The sequence below is a fragment of the Erinaceus europaeus genome, chromosome 6 (assembly GCF_950295315.1).
Source record: "Erinaceus europaeus chromosome 6, mEriEur2.1, whole genome shotgun sequence".
NCBI lineage: Eukaryota > Metazoa > Chordata > Mammalia > Eulipotyphla > Erinaceidae > Erinaceus > Erinaceus europaeus.
This window is the reverse complement of record NC_080167.1, coordinates 61,776,694-61,794,418: the sequence shown is the minus strand read 5'-3', so window position 1 is coordinate 61,794,418 and position 17,725 is coordinate 61,776,694. Positions and strand designations below refer to the sequence as shown.

At 40.9% G+C, this 17,725-nt stretch overlaps 1 protein-coding gene across 1 annotated transcript in view; it reads right to left on the bottom strand.

Annotated features, from left to right (window-relative positions):
• Positions 1-17,725, bottom strand: part of GPR158 (G protein-coupled receptor 158) — a 351,987-nt gene that overhangs the window by 108,642 nt on the left and 225,620 nt on the right. The window contains exon 5 of the mRNA XM_007526494.3: positions 387-455. Within this exon, the coding sequence (XP_007526556.2) occupies positions 387-455 (69 nt within the window). The remainder of the gene's footprint in view (positions 1-386; positions 456-17,725) is intronic.

Here is a 17,725-nt window from a genome sequence, read left to right as displayed (position 1 = left end):
TGCATACAGCCTAGGTAGGACCCAGGCACCACAGGGCAGGTACTCCAGCACTGGAGGAAATGAGTTCGCTCACTTGGGAGGATGCGTGCTTTGCCCCGTGCACAGCCCAGGTTCGAGTCCCACACCCACTGCACTGGTGGAAGCTTTGGTGAAGGATGTCTTTCCCTCACCTCATCTCTGTCTCTCTATCTCTGTCAGGAAAAGACTACTTGGAGCCGTGAAACCCTGGTGACATAGATAAAACTTGTATACAAGGGGTCTAAACAAGTAACGCGTAGAATGTATAGGCAGCTATGTATATGCATGGGTGTTTACAGAAAGACAGATTACTGCTTAAGCAAAATCAAACAAACAGCTGATTTTTGAAAAATAATCCTATTACTTACCGGAAAGTATAGAAGCAGAGATCCAAAGAGGATTGTTTCCAACAGGATAAGGCCTGATGCCCTGACGCTCTAAAAAACAAAACAAAATGGAGCTGTCATTATTAATTTATATTTCTAGGCAGAGAAGAATTTATGCTCTCAACAGGGATGCACCAGTAGAATGACATTCTTTAGGGGAACAGAAGCGAAAACTAGCTCTTACTTCAGATAGGCAGACTTGGCCCAAACAAGCAAAACTATGTAAAGGTGGTGCTAGACTTAAAAGATATTGCCAGTGGCTTTTGAAATTCTGTTCTACAGAATGAGAATCAGTGAAGAGTTTGTACTGAGCACAAGAGTGAATCCATATGCATCTTTTGTAAGTAACGCACTAGCATACGTTCAAAATGAAGAATGGGGCAAAATGCAAAGCTGCAGTGCCTCCTGGGAGCACCATGGAAGGCGCTAACGGAGCCCCGTGGAGGCTCAGTGGTGCTGTCATGTCTCTCTTCTTTCTCTCTGCTTCTCCCTCTCTCCTGTCTCTCTCCCTCCTGTCTGTCTATCCCAGAGGATAAAGAATGAGAGGCTCGGGAGAACACTGCGCAGTGGTGTTATACAATCATGAAGTCCAGTTCCTTCTCTTGCATTAGCAAATAAAACAGACGCTGTGATGAGCAAACAGGTACCACTGCCTCAGAGTCTGAGAGAGAGAAGGAGAAAGGCAAGGGAGAGGGTGGATGACAGAAAGGGAAGAGAATGTGAAAGGAGGGGAGATGAAGAAAATAGGAGAGGCCAAGAGAAACCTTTAACTCCATCATAATTTTACTCAAGATCGAAATAGTGTCAGGGGATTCTTTATATCCAGACCATGATACTGGGGAAGCCTTGAAAACTATCTTGAAAGATGATTCACAATATGTGGCAAATTACATAAAACGCATGCAAATCTGTATCACACACTCAGTAAATGTATATTAAATACAAGTCCCAAGGATTATACCAGAGGGCTGGGCAGTGACTCACAGGTTCCACGCATAGAGTACCCAAGGACCCACACAAGAACCCGGGTTCCAGCTCTCACTCTCCACTTGCAGCGGGAAAGCTTCATAAATGGTGAAGCAGGTCTGCAGCTGTCTTTCTCTCTCCCTATCTCCCCTTCATCTTTCAATTTCTCTCTGTCCTATTGAATAAAACGGTGAGCCTCCAGGAGCATTGGATTTGTAGTGCCAGCACTGAGACTCAGCAATAACCCTAGAGGCAAAAACAAAACAAAACAAAAAATACCCTATGCCAAAACAAAACAATGTCCTTCCTTCCTCTCTCTTATCCTCCTCCTCCTCCTTCTTTTTTACTAAATATGGGTAGATTTAGGGCTAGATCAATTTATCTGGAAATATATTCATTTCTTTTTTTTAAAAAAAAAAGATTTTATTTATGTATTAATGAGAAAGATAGGAGGAGAGAGAAAGAACCAGACATCACTCTGGCACATGTGCTGCCGGGGATCGAACTCGGGACCTCATGCTTGAGAGTCCAAAACTTTATCACTGTGCCACCTCCCGGGCCACAGAAAATATATTCATTTCTTTGGAGATGTGGACATACATACATCACTGCTTTGTAAAAATATTTTTATTTATTACTGGATAGACACAGAGAGAAATTGAGATGGGAGGAGGAGATAGAGGAGGAGAGAGAAAAGGGGCTCGGGCACTAGCACACAAGGGTAAGTGCACATAGTGTGAAACTCAAGGATCCCTGTTCGAGCCCCCGGCTCCCCACCTGCAGGGGAGTCACTTCACAAGCGGTGAAGCAGGTCTGCAGGTGTCTGTCTTTCTCTCCCCCTCTCTGTCTTCCCCTCCTCTCTCCATTTCTCTCTATCCTATCCAACAACAACAGCAGCAGCAGCAGCAACAACAACAGCAAGAACAACAATGGAAATAAGATGGCCACAGAAGCAGTGGATTCATGGTGTAGGCACTGTGCCCCAGCAATAACCCTGGAGGCAAAGACAGAGAAAGATAGAGAGACAGAGATGGAGTCACCTGCAGCCCTTCACTCCTGAAGCTTTCCCCCCTGCAGGCAGGGATAGGTTCTCTCTTACCTCTCTTCATCCCACCTTCCCTATTTCTTAAACTTTAGAAGTGACTTATGAAGGGTAATAGTAGACAGAAAACCTCAGGACTAAAAAGGACTAGTCTTGTAATATTAAGTCTACTAAGTTGTTTCTATGCTAATTTCTAAATGCCATGGTCCTTGGATATACAGAGGCATGAAGCAATGTTTTGGCACAAGATGTGTTTAGGATGTAAGCTCAGAGAAAGCTAAGTCACTAGAAGTAATAAGATGATAATGCTAGAGTGAATTGTCAAAAAAAATTAATAAAAAATGGTTTGTAATTATTTCCTTGATTCTACAGAGACTAATGATCATTTATATTTCTAAATAATTTTAACCACTGGGGAAATTAATGAACATCTTTTTAAAACAGCACAGCTATTTTTTAAAATCATAGTCCAATTCTTCAGCCTTGCAGCAACTACTTTCCTTATATCACAAAAAGAACCTCTGAACATAAAGACATTTTCACACATCTAAACCTCAGAATGGAAGATAATAATGAAAGCAACACAATCAGATGCTGAGAGAAGTGAACTAATAGACTTTTGGGCCTACCAGAACTCTAAACTCGCAATATTTATAAAAAGAATTAGCTGCTCTGGCAGAACACATTCATGAGCACTATTTTTCCTTCTCATTCTTCTGTTCCTATTGAGAAAATAAGGTCAAAGAGATGACAAATGAAATCTGACAAACACCTGACGGAATAACCTCACTGTAATAAATCAGGGTCAAGTTGTAGGGAAAAAAAATCCCCCGAGGAGAATCCTAACACAGAGGTCTGAGTATACTGTTTTCCAATTCTGATTTAATATTTGGCTATGATACTATGAAGTTCTAAGAATAGTCACACTTACACATACTCGAATACAACTCACTATATCTGCCACCAAGATTCCTGTGTTGTTAAACCAAGTAGAACTCTCCTGCCTGACCCCTTTTGGATACTCCAAACCCATCCCCTCTGATAGCCATCATAGTTTTCATAGAGTCTACGGATCAGCTTGGTTATTATTATATTTGCAAACTCCTTCATTTGTGTTATTTATACTCTACAGATTGGTGAAATCATCCAGTAGTTGCCATTCATTTCTTTACTTGCTTCACTTTGCATGGTCACCCTGAGTTCCAGGAAAGTCATGACATATGGTTATCTATACAAAAATGCTTCCTGAGTTTTCTGACAACCCAATATTTCATTCCAGGTGACACAGTGTCACTTTTTTTTTTTAACAGTTGAGCAATAGTCTATTATATATACCCCACAACTTGTTTACTCCAGTGATAGGCACTGAGGCTGAGTGCATATTTGGGGGATTGTGACTAGTGCAGCTATGAACACAGGAACACACATATCCATTTGAATTAGTGATGCTGCTGTTTTTCAGTAATTTAACTTATAGTTGCCTGAGTAAAGGAGAACAAAATACATCTCAGTTTTCATGCCACATGCAGCCAGTCCATCTAAGAAGATCCCTGATGAAATACTGGGAAACCAGCCAAATTTAGAAAAATTAGTGGAGCAACCATTGCCCAAAATGTGATCAGTTAAAACATATATTAGATGTCAGGTGCAGGCAAAAACTAGTAAAGTCATGGGCCCTTTGAAATATACCTAAAATAGACCTACTAGCTTTAAATAGACCTACTAGCTTTTTCCAAAATGGAGACCCCCAAATCTTCATCTGCAATATTCTTGCCTTTAGTTTCATGACTAGCCAACAATTTGTTTTGCTTTATATCTTAACTCTTTTTCAGCCACCAGGTTCCAGATGCTGCCATGATGCCAACCTAATTTCACTGAGCAGACAACCCCACCACGTATCTTAGAGCCCCACCTCCCCAAATCCCTGCCCCACTAGGGAAAGAGAGAGACAGGCTGGGAGTATGGATTGACCTGTCAATACTCCTGTTCAGTAGGGAATCAGTTACAGAAGCCAGACTTTCTGCCTTCTGCAATGCACAATGATCCTGGGTTCATGCTACCAGAGGGATAAAGAATAAGGAAGCTATCAAGGAAGGGGATTGGAAATAGAGCTCTGGGGGTGGACACTGTGTATAAATATACCCCTTATCCTATAGTCTTGTCAATATTTCTATTTTATAAATAAAAATTTAAACAAGTACATAATAATTAGAATATGTCTCAGAAATAAAGAAATAGGCACAAAAGTCGCAGAGGACTATGATCAGTATAGTGTTCCCCCAAATGGAAAGTCAGTAATTCATGGAATAATAAATTCATGGAATTAAACACATGAGCATTATATCCAGATGGTTCTGAGCTTGAGCATTTGGCTGCAATTAGCTGTTTAACCTTGAGGAAGTTGCTAACTTTTCTGAGCTTCAATTTCATTTAAAAAATGGGTGTGATGATGTCCACCTTGCAGCAGGGTTCTAAGATTAGCAGCAATGGTGTCTGGCACCGAGCAGGCAGTCTAACAATCCATCAACAATCTCTCAAGGGCAGACAGAGAAGTGAGGTTAACAGGCTACCTAACCTCCCTCAGCTGCTGAGTGACAGAACAAGTTCCTGGTGCATATACAAACACACACACACACACACACACACACACACACACACACACACACACACACACCCTGTGATTGCCTCTGACTCTCCAATATGACTCTCGGTCATTTTCTCACTCAAAGTAAGAGGGACAGAATTATACATAAGAGGATAAAAATAAAAACATGTGACAGTTACTAGAGTTCTTCAGAAGTGGCAGTGGTGCACCTTGTTGAGCAATCACATTACTGTGTGCAAGGACCCAAGATCAAGCCCCTGATCCCCACCTGCATGGGGGAAGCTTCATGAGTGGTGAAGCAGTGCTGCAGGTCTCTCCCTTTCTCTCTCCCTCCCTCCCCCTTTCCCTCTCAACTTCTGTCTGTCTCTATCCGATAAAATTAAATTAAATTTTACAGGATCTGGTCTATATCGAGGTTTTGGGACTTTGTTAGGAAGTGAACCTCCTGGAATGGAGTTAGAGAATACCGTGAAAGGAAAGGTCTCACCCGAGTGATGAGGGTGAAGGGTTGACATTCCACGCCTGACGTGTCTGGACACAGTCTGAAGTGAAGCATGCTGAGGTGGTTCTTGGTGCATTGATTAGGCTGGGATCAGTGGATGCAATATCATTTGGTATGACTTGAGAGAAGCATGCAGGAAAGTGAGCCCCACCCCAGAGGTTGCAGAACTGGGGGAAATACAGGCTCTATAGAGGAAGCGGGAAGTTCCTGCTGTCTTACTTAGGGTTTAAGAAGACAATAGACAGTTATTGCTATAATCACGTTGTTTGGCAATTGGGTTAACTTTGAAAAATCCATTAGGATTTGCTGTATCGTACACACCATCACCATATTTCCATAAACTGGGGCAAAATATATACCTGAAAGCAAAAATACACAATAGTCTGTAGTGAGTTCATAATGAAATAGTGTCTACTTAAGACTTAGATACCCTCCTCACCTACTTCCTATTACAGTTCTCTCACTCACTCCAAAGCTAACCTTAGTAAAGCAAGGACTGCAAAAGCTGAATAAGGACAAGAGACTGGCATACTTTAATGATGACTCTTTAGTCACTATCAGGTCATTCCATCAGATGGGGCCCTAATCAGGAAGTCCTGAGATTCCCAAACAGACTTGATGGGCTTAGACCTCAAATAAATCCCTCTCTCCATTGTTACCAGTCATTTCTATCAGGAACAACACAATATACCCCTTTGTGGGCCCCCATAGGACCTTGCCCTCAACTTGGATCAACAATGGCAGAGAATATTCCATCCTCCAAAGGGAGGATGGACAACATACTCTATGCTACACCTGAGGAAGATGGGTCAATATTGGTGCAGTATGGAATGTTCCTACTCATGACCACAGAATGTGAGCTCAGATCTACAGGGATACAGAGGTCACATAGGCTCCTAAGCTGATTATGGGCCCCAGATAAGATCAAATTGATGGGGTTTACAGTCAACAACATTTATACTCCTTTCCTATATTAGGGAGCTACTCTCTTCCCTTATCCAGCTTTCTGGTCCTTTGTCCAGCCATGACATCATCTCTCCAGATAATAACTTGGATCCACCTGCATATCAGATTTCAGGCTTAGAGGAAAAAAGAAAAAGGAAAAAAAACCTAGTATAGCCCTTTGGAATTTTACTAAAATATGCATTCTAGCTATCTACAAAATGGAGGACCCCCTCCACAACTCTTCATCTGCACTACTCCAGCTCTTAGGTCCATGATTGGTCAATAATTTGGCTTTCTATATTAACTCTCTTGTCAACCACCATGTTCCAGATGCTAGCATGATGCTGACCAGATGTGTCCTGGAGCTCTGCTTCCCCAGAGCCCTTCCCCACTAGGGAAAGAGAGAGACAGGCTGGAAATATAAATTGACCTTTCAAAGTCCATGTTCAGTGGGGAAGCAATTACAGAAGCCAGACCCTCCACCTTCTGCCCCCCATAATGACCCTGGGTCCATACTCCCAGAGGGATAAAGAATAGGAAAGCTGTCAGGGGAGGGGAAGGGATACAGAGTTCTGGTAGTGGGAATTGTGCGAAGTGGTACTCCTCTTATCCTATGGTTTTTTCAATGTTTCCTTTTTATAAATAAAAATAAGTAAAAATAAATAAAATTTAGGAAATAATGTCAGCATGAGGTGGCACAAAAATCAACACACACATACACACTCACACACGTACATCAAGGATAGTTTACACGCATACATTTAGAAACAACAAATCAAAAAATAATTATTAATACAAGTTGCCTCTTATTGCTGGGCAGAAACTCGTTCTAGTTCCTTTTGCAAGACTTAACCTGAGGTTTCTGCCAGCTCACTGGGCTTTGTTTCAGGTGATGTGAACATCTAGAGGTGTCTGTCCAGTGTCTTGCCTTTCAAAAGTTCAGGGCCTGATCTTATGACTCAAAGCTGCTGGCTGGCTATAGTTGCAATGATGCAGAATCACTTAGATGCATGAGAGGGAACTTTCTGGAGAACCTTTAGTCTGCCAAGCCCATCTCTCACGCTTATGGCCAAAACAACTTCTTACCAAACAACTGTGATCTGATTTGTTTTGTTTTTCAGTTCCCTCTGCTACAGAGTCACTAGCAAGCATCCCTGAGGTGTGTATGATAATGTCATTTGTCCTCATTTTCCCATGTTTCTTTGCAAAAATGGCTACTGCTTCTTTATAATTTATTTGCAAATTTCAATTTCCCTCTCTTGTAGTACTACTAAATAAAACAACTGATTGCACATGATGGACATAAATTTTTGAAATGACAAAAAAAAAAAAAAGACATACTGAAGTGAATAACACAGACTAAAATATTACAAAAGGGATATTGCCTTGAGCAGGATTACTGCATATCATTAAATAAAGTGGCTGAAAAAAACATCTTGTTTCCTTAGAATTCTATTGTTGATTAAAAGCTGCAGATAAAAAGCACATCAATGAAAGAACAAAACATTCCTCCTCATGAAAAATCCTAATGCAGTAATGAAAATATAAATTATTAAGACTAAAATTTTCCATGCCAGTGAGAAAACACTTTGCTGACTTTCAAATCTGAAACCTGCCACTTGTACTGAGATAAACTCAAAATATGATTGTCTGACATCAATACTTTTTCAAAACATGGATATATTTAACACTGGAGGAAATTCAAGAGACTTCATGATGCACTGCTCAGTTTCATCTGGTTGCTACATAGCAATCTTTTCTTAAGCCAACTTTCTATATCATTTGAATATCCTGTTATCCCAGAAATTTTAAATGTCGGGTATTGAAAACTGCGACCAGCAAGGTAACTGCTTGAAAACTCCACTCCTCACACATAGTCAAAAGAAGTTGTCAGATGTCAACAGAACATCTTAATCTCCTCTGTCATGTTCAATGGGAAAAAGGGATGATAAAAGGGAGAGAATGGTTCCGAAGTGCTAAACGTGTCACTTGGCATGTTGTCTGTCTTCTGCAGCGTGTTCGGACAGTGTCTGAAATGATGAGGTGAAGTGCAAAATGAAGAGGCAGCTCATGCTTTAATATCTGGAGATCATCTAAACAATCTAGGGTTTGTTCATATCCTATGTTTTTTACATTTCATACTAATGAAAAAAAATTCAATTCTGGAAAGATACTTAGAAATGTCCAAAAGAGATACAATGAGTATTTTGGTGAATACATCAGGAGAGGACTTAATAAAGTATAAAAGATGCTCTCTTGTTGCAGGAAGGGCAAGCAGTTTAGAAATTTAAAATAGTATCTTAGCTGACAAGCAAAAAAACAAAGGTGCAACGTATATACACACATACACATATGGTTGTAGGGAAGCAATTACTACTTAGATGCAAAGATGAGGAAGGCAGGAATACAAAACCCAATCTCTAAAACAACAGAAATATTTCCAGATTACATGGAGTAAGTTTTAGACCCCGATTTCTCCTAAATTTGGTCATCTTCATAAGAACCACAGTATGGACATTATGGACATCAGTCCCCGTAGAGTGCTTCCTTCTTAAATTTGTTTGCCAACTTCTGTTTATGAGTGGGATCATCCCATACTCGTCTTTATTTTTCTGACTTAGTTCACTTAACGTAATTCCTTCCAGCTTCATCCAAGATCAGAGAAGGTGGGTTCATCGTTCTTCATAGCTGCATGGTATTCCATTGTGTATACATACCGCAGTATTAGTATTAGTATTAGTATTAGTATTATTAGTATTAGTATTCCATTGTGTATATATACTCACTCATAAACAGAAGTTGAGAAAGAAGAACAGAAAGGTAAACTCAAAGCAAGTTTTGACTGAATTTGGAGTAGGGCACCAAAGTAAAAATCACTGGGTTGAGAGAAGGGCAGAAGTTCATCTTCACTGAGGCGGGTTGGGGGGGGATGGGATGGGACAGTCTTTTGGTGGTAGGAATGGTGTTTATGTACACTCCTATTAATTTGTAGTCATATAAATCACTATTTAATTAATATGAGAAGGGAAAATTTTGTTTGTCAAAAGACAAAGTGAAAATAAAAGGATATATTAGCTAGCCTCTTAGCTTTATGTTGATTATCCATTCTAACCATTAGTTTCACTAAAAATTTTGTTGTTTCAGCCAGTCTGAATGTAAATTATAACGTGTTTGAAGTGAACCATCTTCATGTTTTCTATCTAGCATAACAAAATGACTCATGAAAGATTTCCAAATAATAAGCTAATACGTTTGAATGAGATAATGAATGTTAACTCTTCCATACAGAAAAGAGTGTCAGGGTAACTGAGGAACAGTTTTTGTTTGCATTTGGTTTTGGTGGGGGTCGTTCTTCGTGCACATGCAATCCCACTGCTTCTGGGTCACCTTTTCCCATTTAAATAGAGACAAAGGCAGGGAAACAGAGAAACAGGTAGAGGGGCCTCAGCAGCACAGTTTTCCCGATGTCAGGTGTGGTTTGGGGACTCCAACATGGGCCATGTGCATGGCAAGGCAAACACTCTACTGAAAGAGACATTTCTTTGACTCTTGTGGAATGTTCTAATACATTTTTCTTCTCTGCCTTGGGCCCTACCTGACCTGTCTCTGTTCTAATTTACATACCCTTGCATTAGAACTAGATAGTCAACTCACAAAAAAAAAAAAAAAAACCACCAGAGAATTCAGTACACAGAGAAATTAGACAGAAGAGAAACACTAAAAAGCTAAAACGATGTCATAAAACCAATAGGGGGAAAAAGTTAACAATGCAATCGATTTTTGAAAAGTAATTGTGTTTAAACTTGCCAAATGTCAAACTGTTACTAATGGACTTTATCAATTTTTAAGCTTTTTTATACTAATGACTTCAAGCTTATTTCTTCAGCTGAAACCTCTTTCTGAAAGGCTAAATCCATAGTTTTAGTTGCCCACTAGATAATTCTACGTTCAACAAGTAAAGGTACCTCAGAACTCCAGATTTCAAACACCAAAATTGCTTGCATTTCTCACATTTCTCATCTCATTTGATAATGGTAATTCATTCCCTATTTTGCAAACTATCTCTGAGCTATACATCTATGAACTTCAGAAGGTCTTATTTTTGGCATTTTCCAGATCACGTAAAATTATGCAATTCAACTGCCTCACTAAATAAATGAATCGATAACTAATCAAATGAATGATTAGACCCAAAATGTGAGTCACGCTGATCCACATTCGCAGGGAGAGCGAGGTCTTCCCTTCTAACCCATGCCTTCCTTGAAGGCTTGGAGAATGTGTTAAATAGTCAAAAACTGGGAATATAATGAGGGAAAAGGAAGAGAGGAAGGAAGTAAGAGAGACCATCTGATTATGGTTGGGTTGACATACTAATTCCTGGAGTAACATGGGGATTCCTGGTTTCACCTGAGTAAGAGGTGAGGCAGATGGGAGAGCTGAACTCAAACCTAAATAAAGACCCCATCTCGTCTCCTTCCTCACATCCCTTCTTGTGTTGACTGTACTCTAAGGTCCTCACAGTTCCCACAGTGCTCTTTGCTACCCTTTCTGTTATCTCCTCTAGACATGTCTTCTTCAAGGCAGGCACATATTTGAATGGAATTCCCACAGTCCTCCCAATCCCCGGCTTTCCATCATTCCAGGCCTTAATCTTGATAACCTGATGCAAAGAAATATAATAAAGTGCTAAGTGGAATGTCAGGACTGGACATGATATGTGAATGATTTCTCCAAGGTAAGACTTGACAGATAAACCATGATCTTAGTCATGTGTTTGGTGCTTCAGTTCTAAAAACTGAAGATTTTTATGTCTGAAATTCAGAGAGTGAGGAGGTGATTATCCCAGTGGGCCCTTCAGCTGCCTCTGTGATTAGTCTGAAGCTGCTGCTCTGTGGAAGTGAATGGACACAGCTTTAGTCAACTGAAAGGTGAAAGTTACATTTAGCAATGAAAGGGATCCCACTTGCGACGGACCGCTACAGCGGAAGAGCAGCAGGAAGGCTCAGGGAACTCGGAAGGCTACCACCTGGTGGGTCAGGAGTCTGCACAAGGGAGAACAGAACACACCACACTCTGTTGGAGGGTGAATCTGAGCTCAATTTTTATTCAGCCAGAGAGAGTTTATGTATCTTTCAATCTTACCTAAACAATATCTGAAACAGAAAGTAAAGCTCATTTCTTGATTAGATGGCCTTGCGGTTTTACACAGAAATGTCGTACTTCATGGGGTGATGCATTTCTGAGTAATAGGCTTAGCAGATAGTATTTTATGTAGAGTTTTAACATATTTCATAAGAGGAGGTAAGTATTACTAAGAATTTTTCCTAAAACTTCATGTATTTGATGACCCATAACTTCGTCCACCTCATTTCCTGTTCATCTGTATCTAATCTGGGAACAGAGGCTGTTCATCCCCGATTACACGGCATCATTACCATGTACATAATGAAAACAATAATCAGAGTTTCCAATTTAGATCTGCTCAGGATGCCAAGACCCACTCCCAGAATTCTTCTTCCTTGAAGAGAGTTTTCCGGGGTGCTGACCCTGTCAGACCCGTTGTTCTGGAGTTGAGTGGGGCATGGCATTTCCTCCTTTTTTATTTAATTTATTTGATAATAATTTAATGAGATGAATTTTTGTCTGGAGTTGTTTGAGGGATCTCAACAGGAATCTGAGGGCGACTGGCAAACAGAGCAAGAATTAGTACTAGAGTAACAGTTCCAATCATGATAAGATAATGGATCTAACTTATAAGGTTAAGTGAAATGATTTTATCTTAACCCATCTAAAGAAATCTTCTGCTGCAAAGCACGGGGACTCTTCTCTAGCCAACTCCCGCACATATGAAAGTTTACCAACCCCCAGCCAACGAAAGTTTACTTACTCTTACCCACACAATCCCTTACTCTTACTCACACAAGTTCACTTACTTTTACCCACACATCTTATTTACATCAATCCTCATTATCAGAGCCTCTTTCTAATTTCACTTTAGTTTTCTTTTTACTTTCACCTTACTGTAACATTCTTTTAGTTTTATCTACACACTCTCAAGTATGATTATCTCTCTTAAAAACTTAACTCAATTTTACTTGATTAGAACTTCTGTTTTTATACAGTTTCACAGTTACATAAACATTGGTACGAAACGAAAGCAAAGAATAAGCATCAGGGTTTGTGGTTTTGCCTCGAATGATAGTTCCTGCTCTGTACTGTACATGCAGCACTATTTTCTTTTAGTTAATTTGTTTTTCCCTGGACATTTGTATAATCAGCTGGCCTATCAGTGACTTCATTGTTTGTCCTGCAAATTCCTTTGGCTCGGATTTTTGGAGCATGAGTCTTATGAGTGCATGCCTGTTTGTGTGGGGGGTGCCATCTTCTAGTCTTAGGGGATTTATCATGCATAGGGGCTGCTTCTGGAAAGTTACCAGGTTCCCAAGCTACTATAGCTAGCTCAATCATCAGAATCATCAAAACATTCCAACATAGATTCCCTTTGCGGTGTCCTAGCCCATTCCCAGGGATGCAGCTTCCTTGAAGTCTGTCATCCTCATGGCCGTGGCAGCTGACTTTGTCAAGCTCCACGGGTGGTCAAGGCACGGGGCGCTGCACCACTAACATCATCTTCTGTTGAAAAATTTTTTTGAGAGAAGCAATCTGTATTTTGAAAAGTCTTGTACTTCCACAGGTGCATTTATGCTTTGTTACAAGTCTACTTAGCCATAGCTGTCGGACACTGGTGCCTCTGTAGTTCCCATCATTCTCAGTTGAGCAGAACTAAATGAGTGGCCTTGCTTTCTTGCATTTAATTCTCTTAAAAAATATTTCCTTGTTTATTTATTTGGACAGAGTCAGAGAGAAATATAAAAGGAAGGGAATGGGGTCTGGGCAGTGGTGCACCCAGTTAAGAACACATAGGACTAAGCACAAGGATCTGGATTCAAGTCGCTGGCTCCTCACCTGCATGGGGGCTACATCACAAGTGGTGAAACAGGTCTGCAGGTGTCTATCTTTCTCTCTCACTCTATCCTCTCCCTCTCAATTTCCCTCTGTCCTGTCCACTAAAAAGGACAAATAATGACCACCAGGAGCAAGTGGATTTGTAGTACTGGCAACAAGCCCCAGCAATAACCATGGAGGCAAAAAAAAAAAAAAAAAGAAAAGAAAAAGAAAAAGAAGAAGAAGAATGGAAATGGAGAAAGATAGACACTCGCAGCACTGCTGCACTACTTGTGAAGTTTCCCCTGCAGGTAGGGCTGGGCTGGGGTCTAGAACCTGGATCATTGCACATGATAATGTTTGTGCTCTACCAGCTGTACCACTACACTACCTGCTTGGGCCCCTCATTTCTCTCTTTGAAGCAGAGGTTTTCAGAAAGATGAAAGCTTTGAAATCCTGCTTTCCTTGGGTTACAGTCTCTAGACAAGTCCTGCAAGTGTGATTCCAGGTCCAAAGCATTTGCCTTCTTGTTCTCTCCACAGTCATATTCCATTTACTATACCGTCCTCTCTCTCTCCCTCTCCCCACCCCCACTCTTACTCTTGGCTCTATTTTTAAGCCACAAAAGATACATAATTGGATAGCTTTTGTGAATAAAAACGCCAGGTTAGAGGAGAGACAGCTAAATCGAGAATCTTTGTTGCAGGTGACACAGGGGCCTTGAAGAATATCAAGCTACTGCTAGCCTGCTCATCCAGTAAATTAAGATGTTAATTACAAAAAAGTAAATTATACCACCAGTAACAGAAGGCACACATCACGGTCAAATTCTGTGCCCTTCACTACTCCACGTCTTTTACATTAATTCAGCCCCAACAACAAAGTGTGGGAGCTGCTATCAGCCCCAATTTATACGTGAGAAACCTGAGGTGTCAAAAGGTTAAAATCTTGCCTGGGAAAATGGACAGAACTGACATTGCATCGTGGTTTCACTCAACTCTGCCCCTATCACTTTCAACACGCAGTTCTGTCAAGCTGTCATTTCAAATGGCATGTGGCCAGCAGCTCCAGAAGTAACCTGTATTAACCTCTGACTGCAATGGAGAGACCCACATGAAATAGAAAACCACAACCCTGCGGTGAGTAGGGGATTCAAAGCAGAAATACAGATGGGAACAAAAATGGACAAGTGCTTATTCCTGGGAGCAACTGATAAGAGTAAGTGAAATTGATAGTGTTTCATTTTTAGCCATTAGACTGAAAAGTTAGAAAGACTGATAATACCAGTCACTGGATGCAATGTTAGGAGACAGGGACTTTCATACTAGCAGAGATACAGACGGATGAAGCCTTTTTGAACTGTCTTTCAACACTTTTAAGTGTTTGTACTCAATACCAGAGCTCTAATTCTACGTGGCTTTCTCCTAAAGGGCTATTTGCATGCCTGTGCAAAAAAGGTAAGTGAAGTCCTGTGGTTACTGAGGTACTTTTGGCACATAACTGGTGGAAAAGTTCAAGCAATTGGAATATCCGTCAAGAACAAGAAATACAAACTATGGTGCATTGCATGATGTGATATTGGGCAGTCAATTTTTAAAATTGACTGATTCATTTTCTACTTAATGGGACAGAGAGAAACTGTGATGGAGAAGGAGAAGCAGAGAAGGAGAGAGAAGAGAGACACCTGCATACCTGTTTCACCACTCCTGAAGCCTCTTCTCTGAAGGTGGGGGGCCAGGACTTGAACTATCAACCAGGTGCACCATGATCCAGCCCCTGGCAGATTTTTTTAATGAGGTAGGGAAAGACCTCCACGTGTATTTTAGAAATGATTTTTAGAAACCTGTATTAGTGAATGTGGATGTATATGTCAGCCCCTTGATCGTGTTTCTGGGAAGAGAAATAGAGGGCATGAGGTGGAGGTCCACTTTCACTTGTTACTTGGTATTTTTCTCCATGTATTGATTTTGCACAACAAAAAAGTACTTCTTCATTATAAGAGTAACAACTGGGAGTCGGGCCGTAGCGCAGCGGGTTAAGCGCACGTGGCGCCAAGCGCAAGGACCGGCGTAAGGATCCCGCTTCAAGCCCCCGGCTCCCCACCTGCAGGGGAGTCGCTTCACAAGCGGTGAAGCAGATCTGCAGGTGTCTTTCTCTCCCCCTCTGTCTTCCCCTCCTCTCTCCATTTCTCTCTGTCCTATCCAACAATGACATCAACAACAACAACAATAATAACTACAGCAATAAAACAACAAGGGCAACAAAAGGGAATAAATAAATAAATAAATATTTTTTAAAAAAGAATTTAAAAAAAAAAGAGTAACAACTAAAAATCCTAAATGCTAATGAAGGAAAAGGGGGAAAGAGAGGGATGAATGAAGGGTGACAGAAAATAAATACTCCTAGAATAGGTGAATAAGTAGACAGATGATCAAATGCAATCATGCTAGAGTATCAGCAAACATCAAGAGAAGAAGCACTAAAAACTGACCTCTAGTTTTCATTATTTACTACAATAAAGTAACACAGAAAACTGGAGGTGGGGGGAGTAATGCAAGTGAAAGTAAAAAATGAAGCAATACAGAAGGCTAGAAGTGGACCTACCCTACAACCCTGCAATTCCTCTCCTCGGGATAGATCCTAAGGAACCAAACATACCCATCCCATGACCTATGGTAATAGCAGCACAATTTGTAATAGCCAAAACCTGGAAACAACCCAGGTGTCCAACAACAGATGAGTAGCTGAAAAAATTGCGGTCTACATACACAATGGAATAGAACTCAGATATTAACAATGGTGAGTTCACCTTCTTCACCTCATCTTGGATGGAGCTTGAAGAAATCATGTTAAGTGAGATAAGACAAAAAGAGAAGGATAAATATGGGATGATTCCACTCAAAGACAAAAATTGAAAAACAAGATCAGAAGGGAAAACACAAAGCAGAACTTGGACTGGAGTTGACGTGTTGCGTCAAAGTAAAGGATTCTGGGGGCTGGGGGGGAAAGTTTCAGATCCTGGAATATGATGGCAGAGGAGGACCTAAGTGGAGACCTAGTGCTATGTGGAAAACTGAGCAATTTTACACATGTACGAACAACTGTATTTTACTGTTGACTATAAACCATTAACACCCCCCCCAATAAAGAAAAGAAAAGAAAATGAATGAGATGGATAAAGTCCAGGAAAAAGAGCACAAACAAAAATGTATCAGGTAAAAGCCAAATGAAGTCACAGTGTCACTGCCTATGTCAAAATAAGATGGAAAGCCGAACATCATAGCAGAGGAAAGAGAGGACAGGGAGCATCAATGTTACCACTTTCTCAGAAGCAGTAACCGTTTAAAAACCTGGACATGGTGAGTATGGTCTTGCTGGGCCCTCAGTCCCCTGGAGACTCTATTCCCCTCCATCACTAGACTGCAGCCAGTCTTGTCACTTTTCAGTTGAACAAGTGCAGGTTCTCTCCACGTGAAGGTGGTCAGACCTAATCCTGTCCCCTCCTCTGGCCTGCTCCTACCACTCTCTGGTCCCCTTCACGAATTGCTTTACTTCACCTCACTCTTCAGTTCTTACTTTCACTTTCTTTTTAAAAAAATTTTTTTTAAATCTTTATTTCTTTAATGGACAAAGACAGACAGAAATCAAAACAGAAGGGGAAGATAGAGAGGGAAAGAGACAGAGAGATACCTGTCACACTGCTTCACCACTTGCAAAGCATGCCCCTTCCTGCAGGTGGGGACTAGGGGCTCCAACCCGGGTCCTTGTGCACTGTAACACGTGCACTCAACTAGGTGTGCCACCACCCAGCCCCTCACTGACTTTCTCCAAAGGACACTCTTGTTAAAACCAGGCACAAAACAAGGAAAGCTGATGTCAACACTGAGATTTTGCAGTATTGTAGGATTCCTAGTAGATGTTATGCTTATATAAATACAATGGGATAAGAGAAAGAAACAGTAGCTTGACAAAAAGTGTTTCAGCATTACAATCTGGAAGTAAGTTTTGAGGAACTAATCTGAATCATACAACATCCAGTTAGAAGAATGCTTCATAGTCAAGATTATTCATAGCGAGTGAAATTTAGAAAGACTTTTCATCCACAAAGAGTAAACAAACAGGGAGTCAGGTGGTAGCGTAGCGAGTTAAGGGGTTAAGGGCACGCGGCACAAAGTGCAAGGACTAGCTTAAGGATCCTGGTTCGAGCCCCCGGCTCCCCACCTGCAGGGGAGTTGATTCATAGGTGGTAAAGCAGGTCTGCAGGTGTCTGTCTTTCTCTCTCCAACTCTGTCTTCCCCTCCTCTCTCCATTTCTCT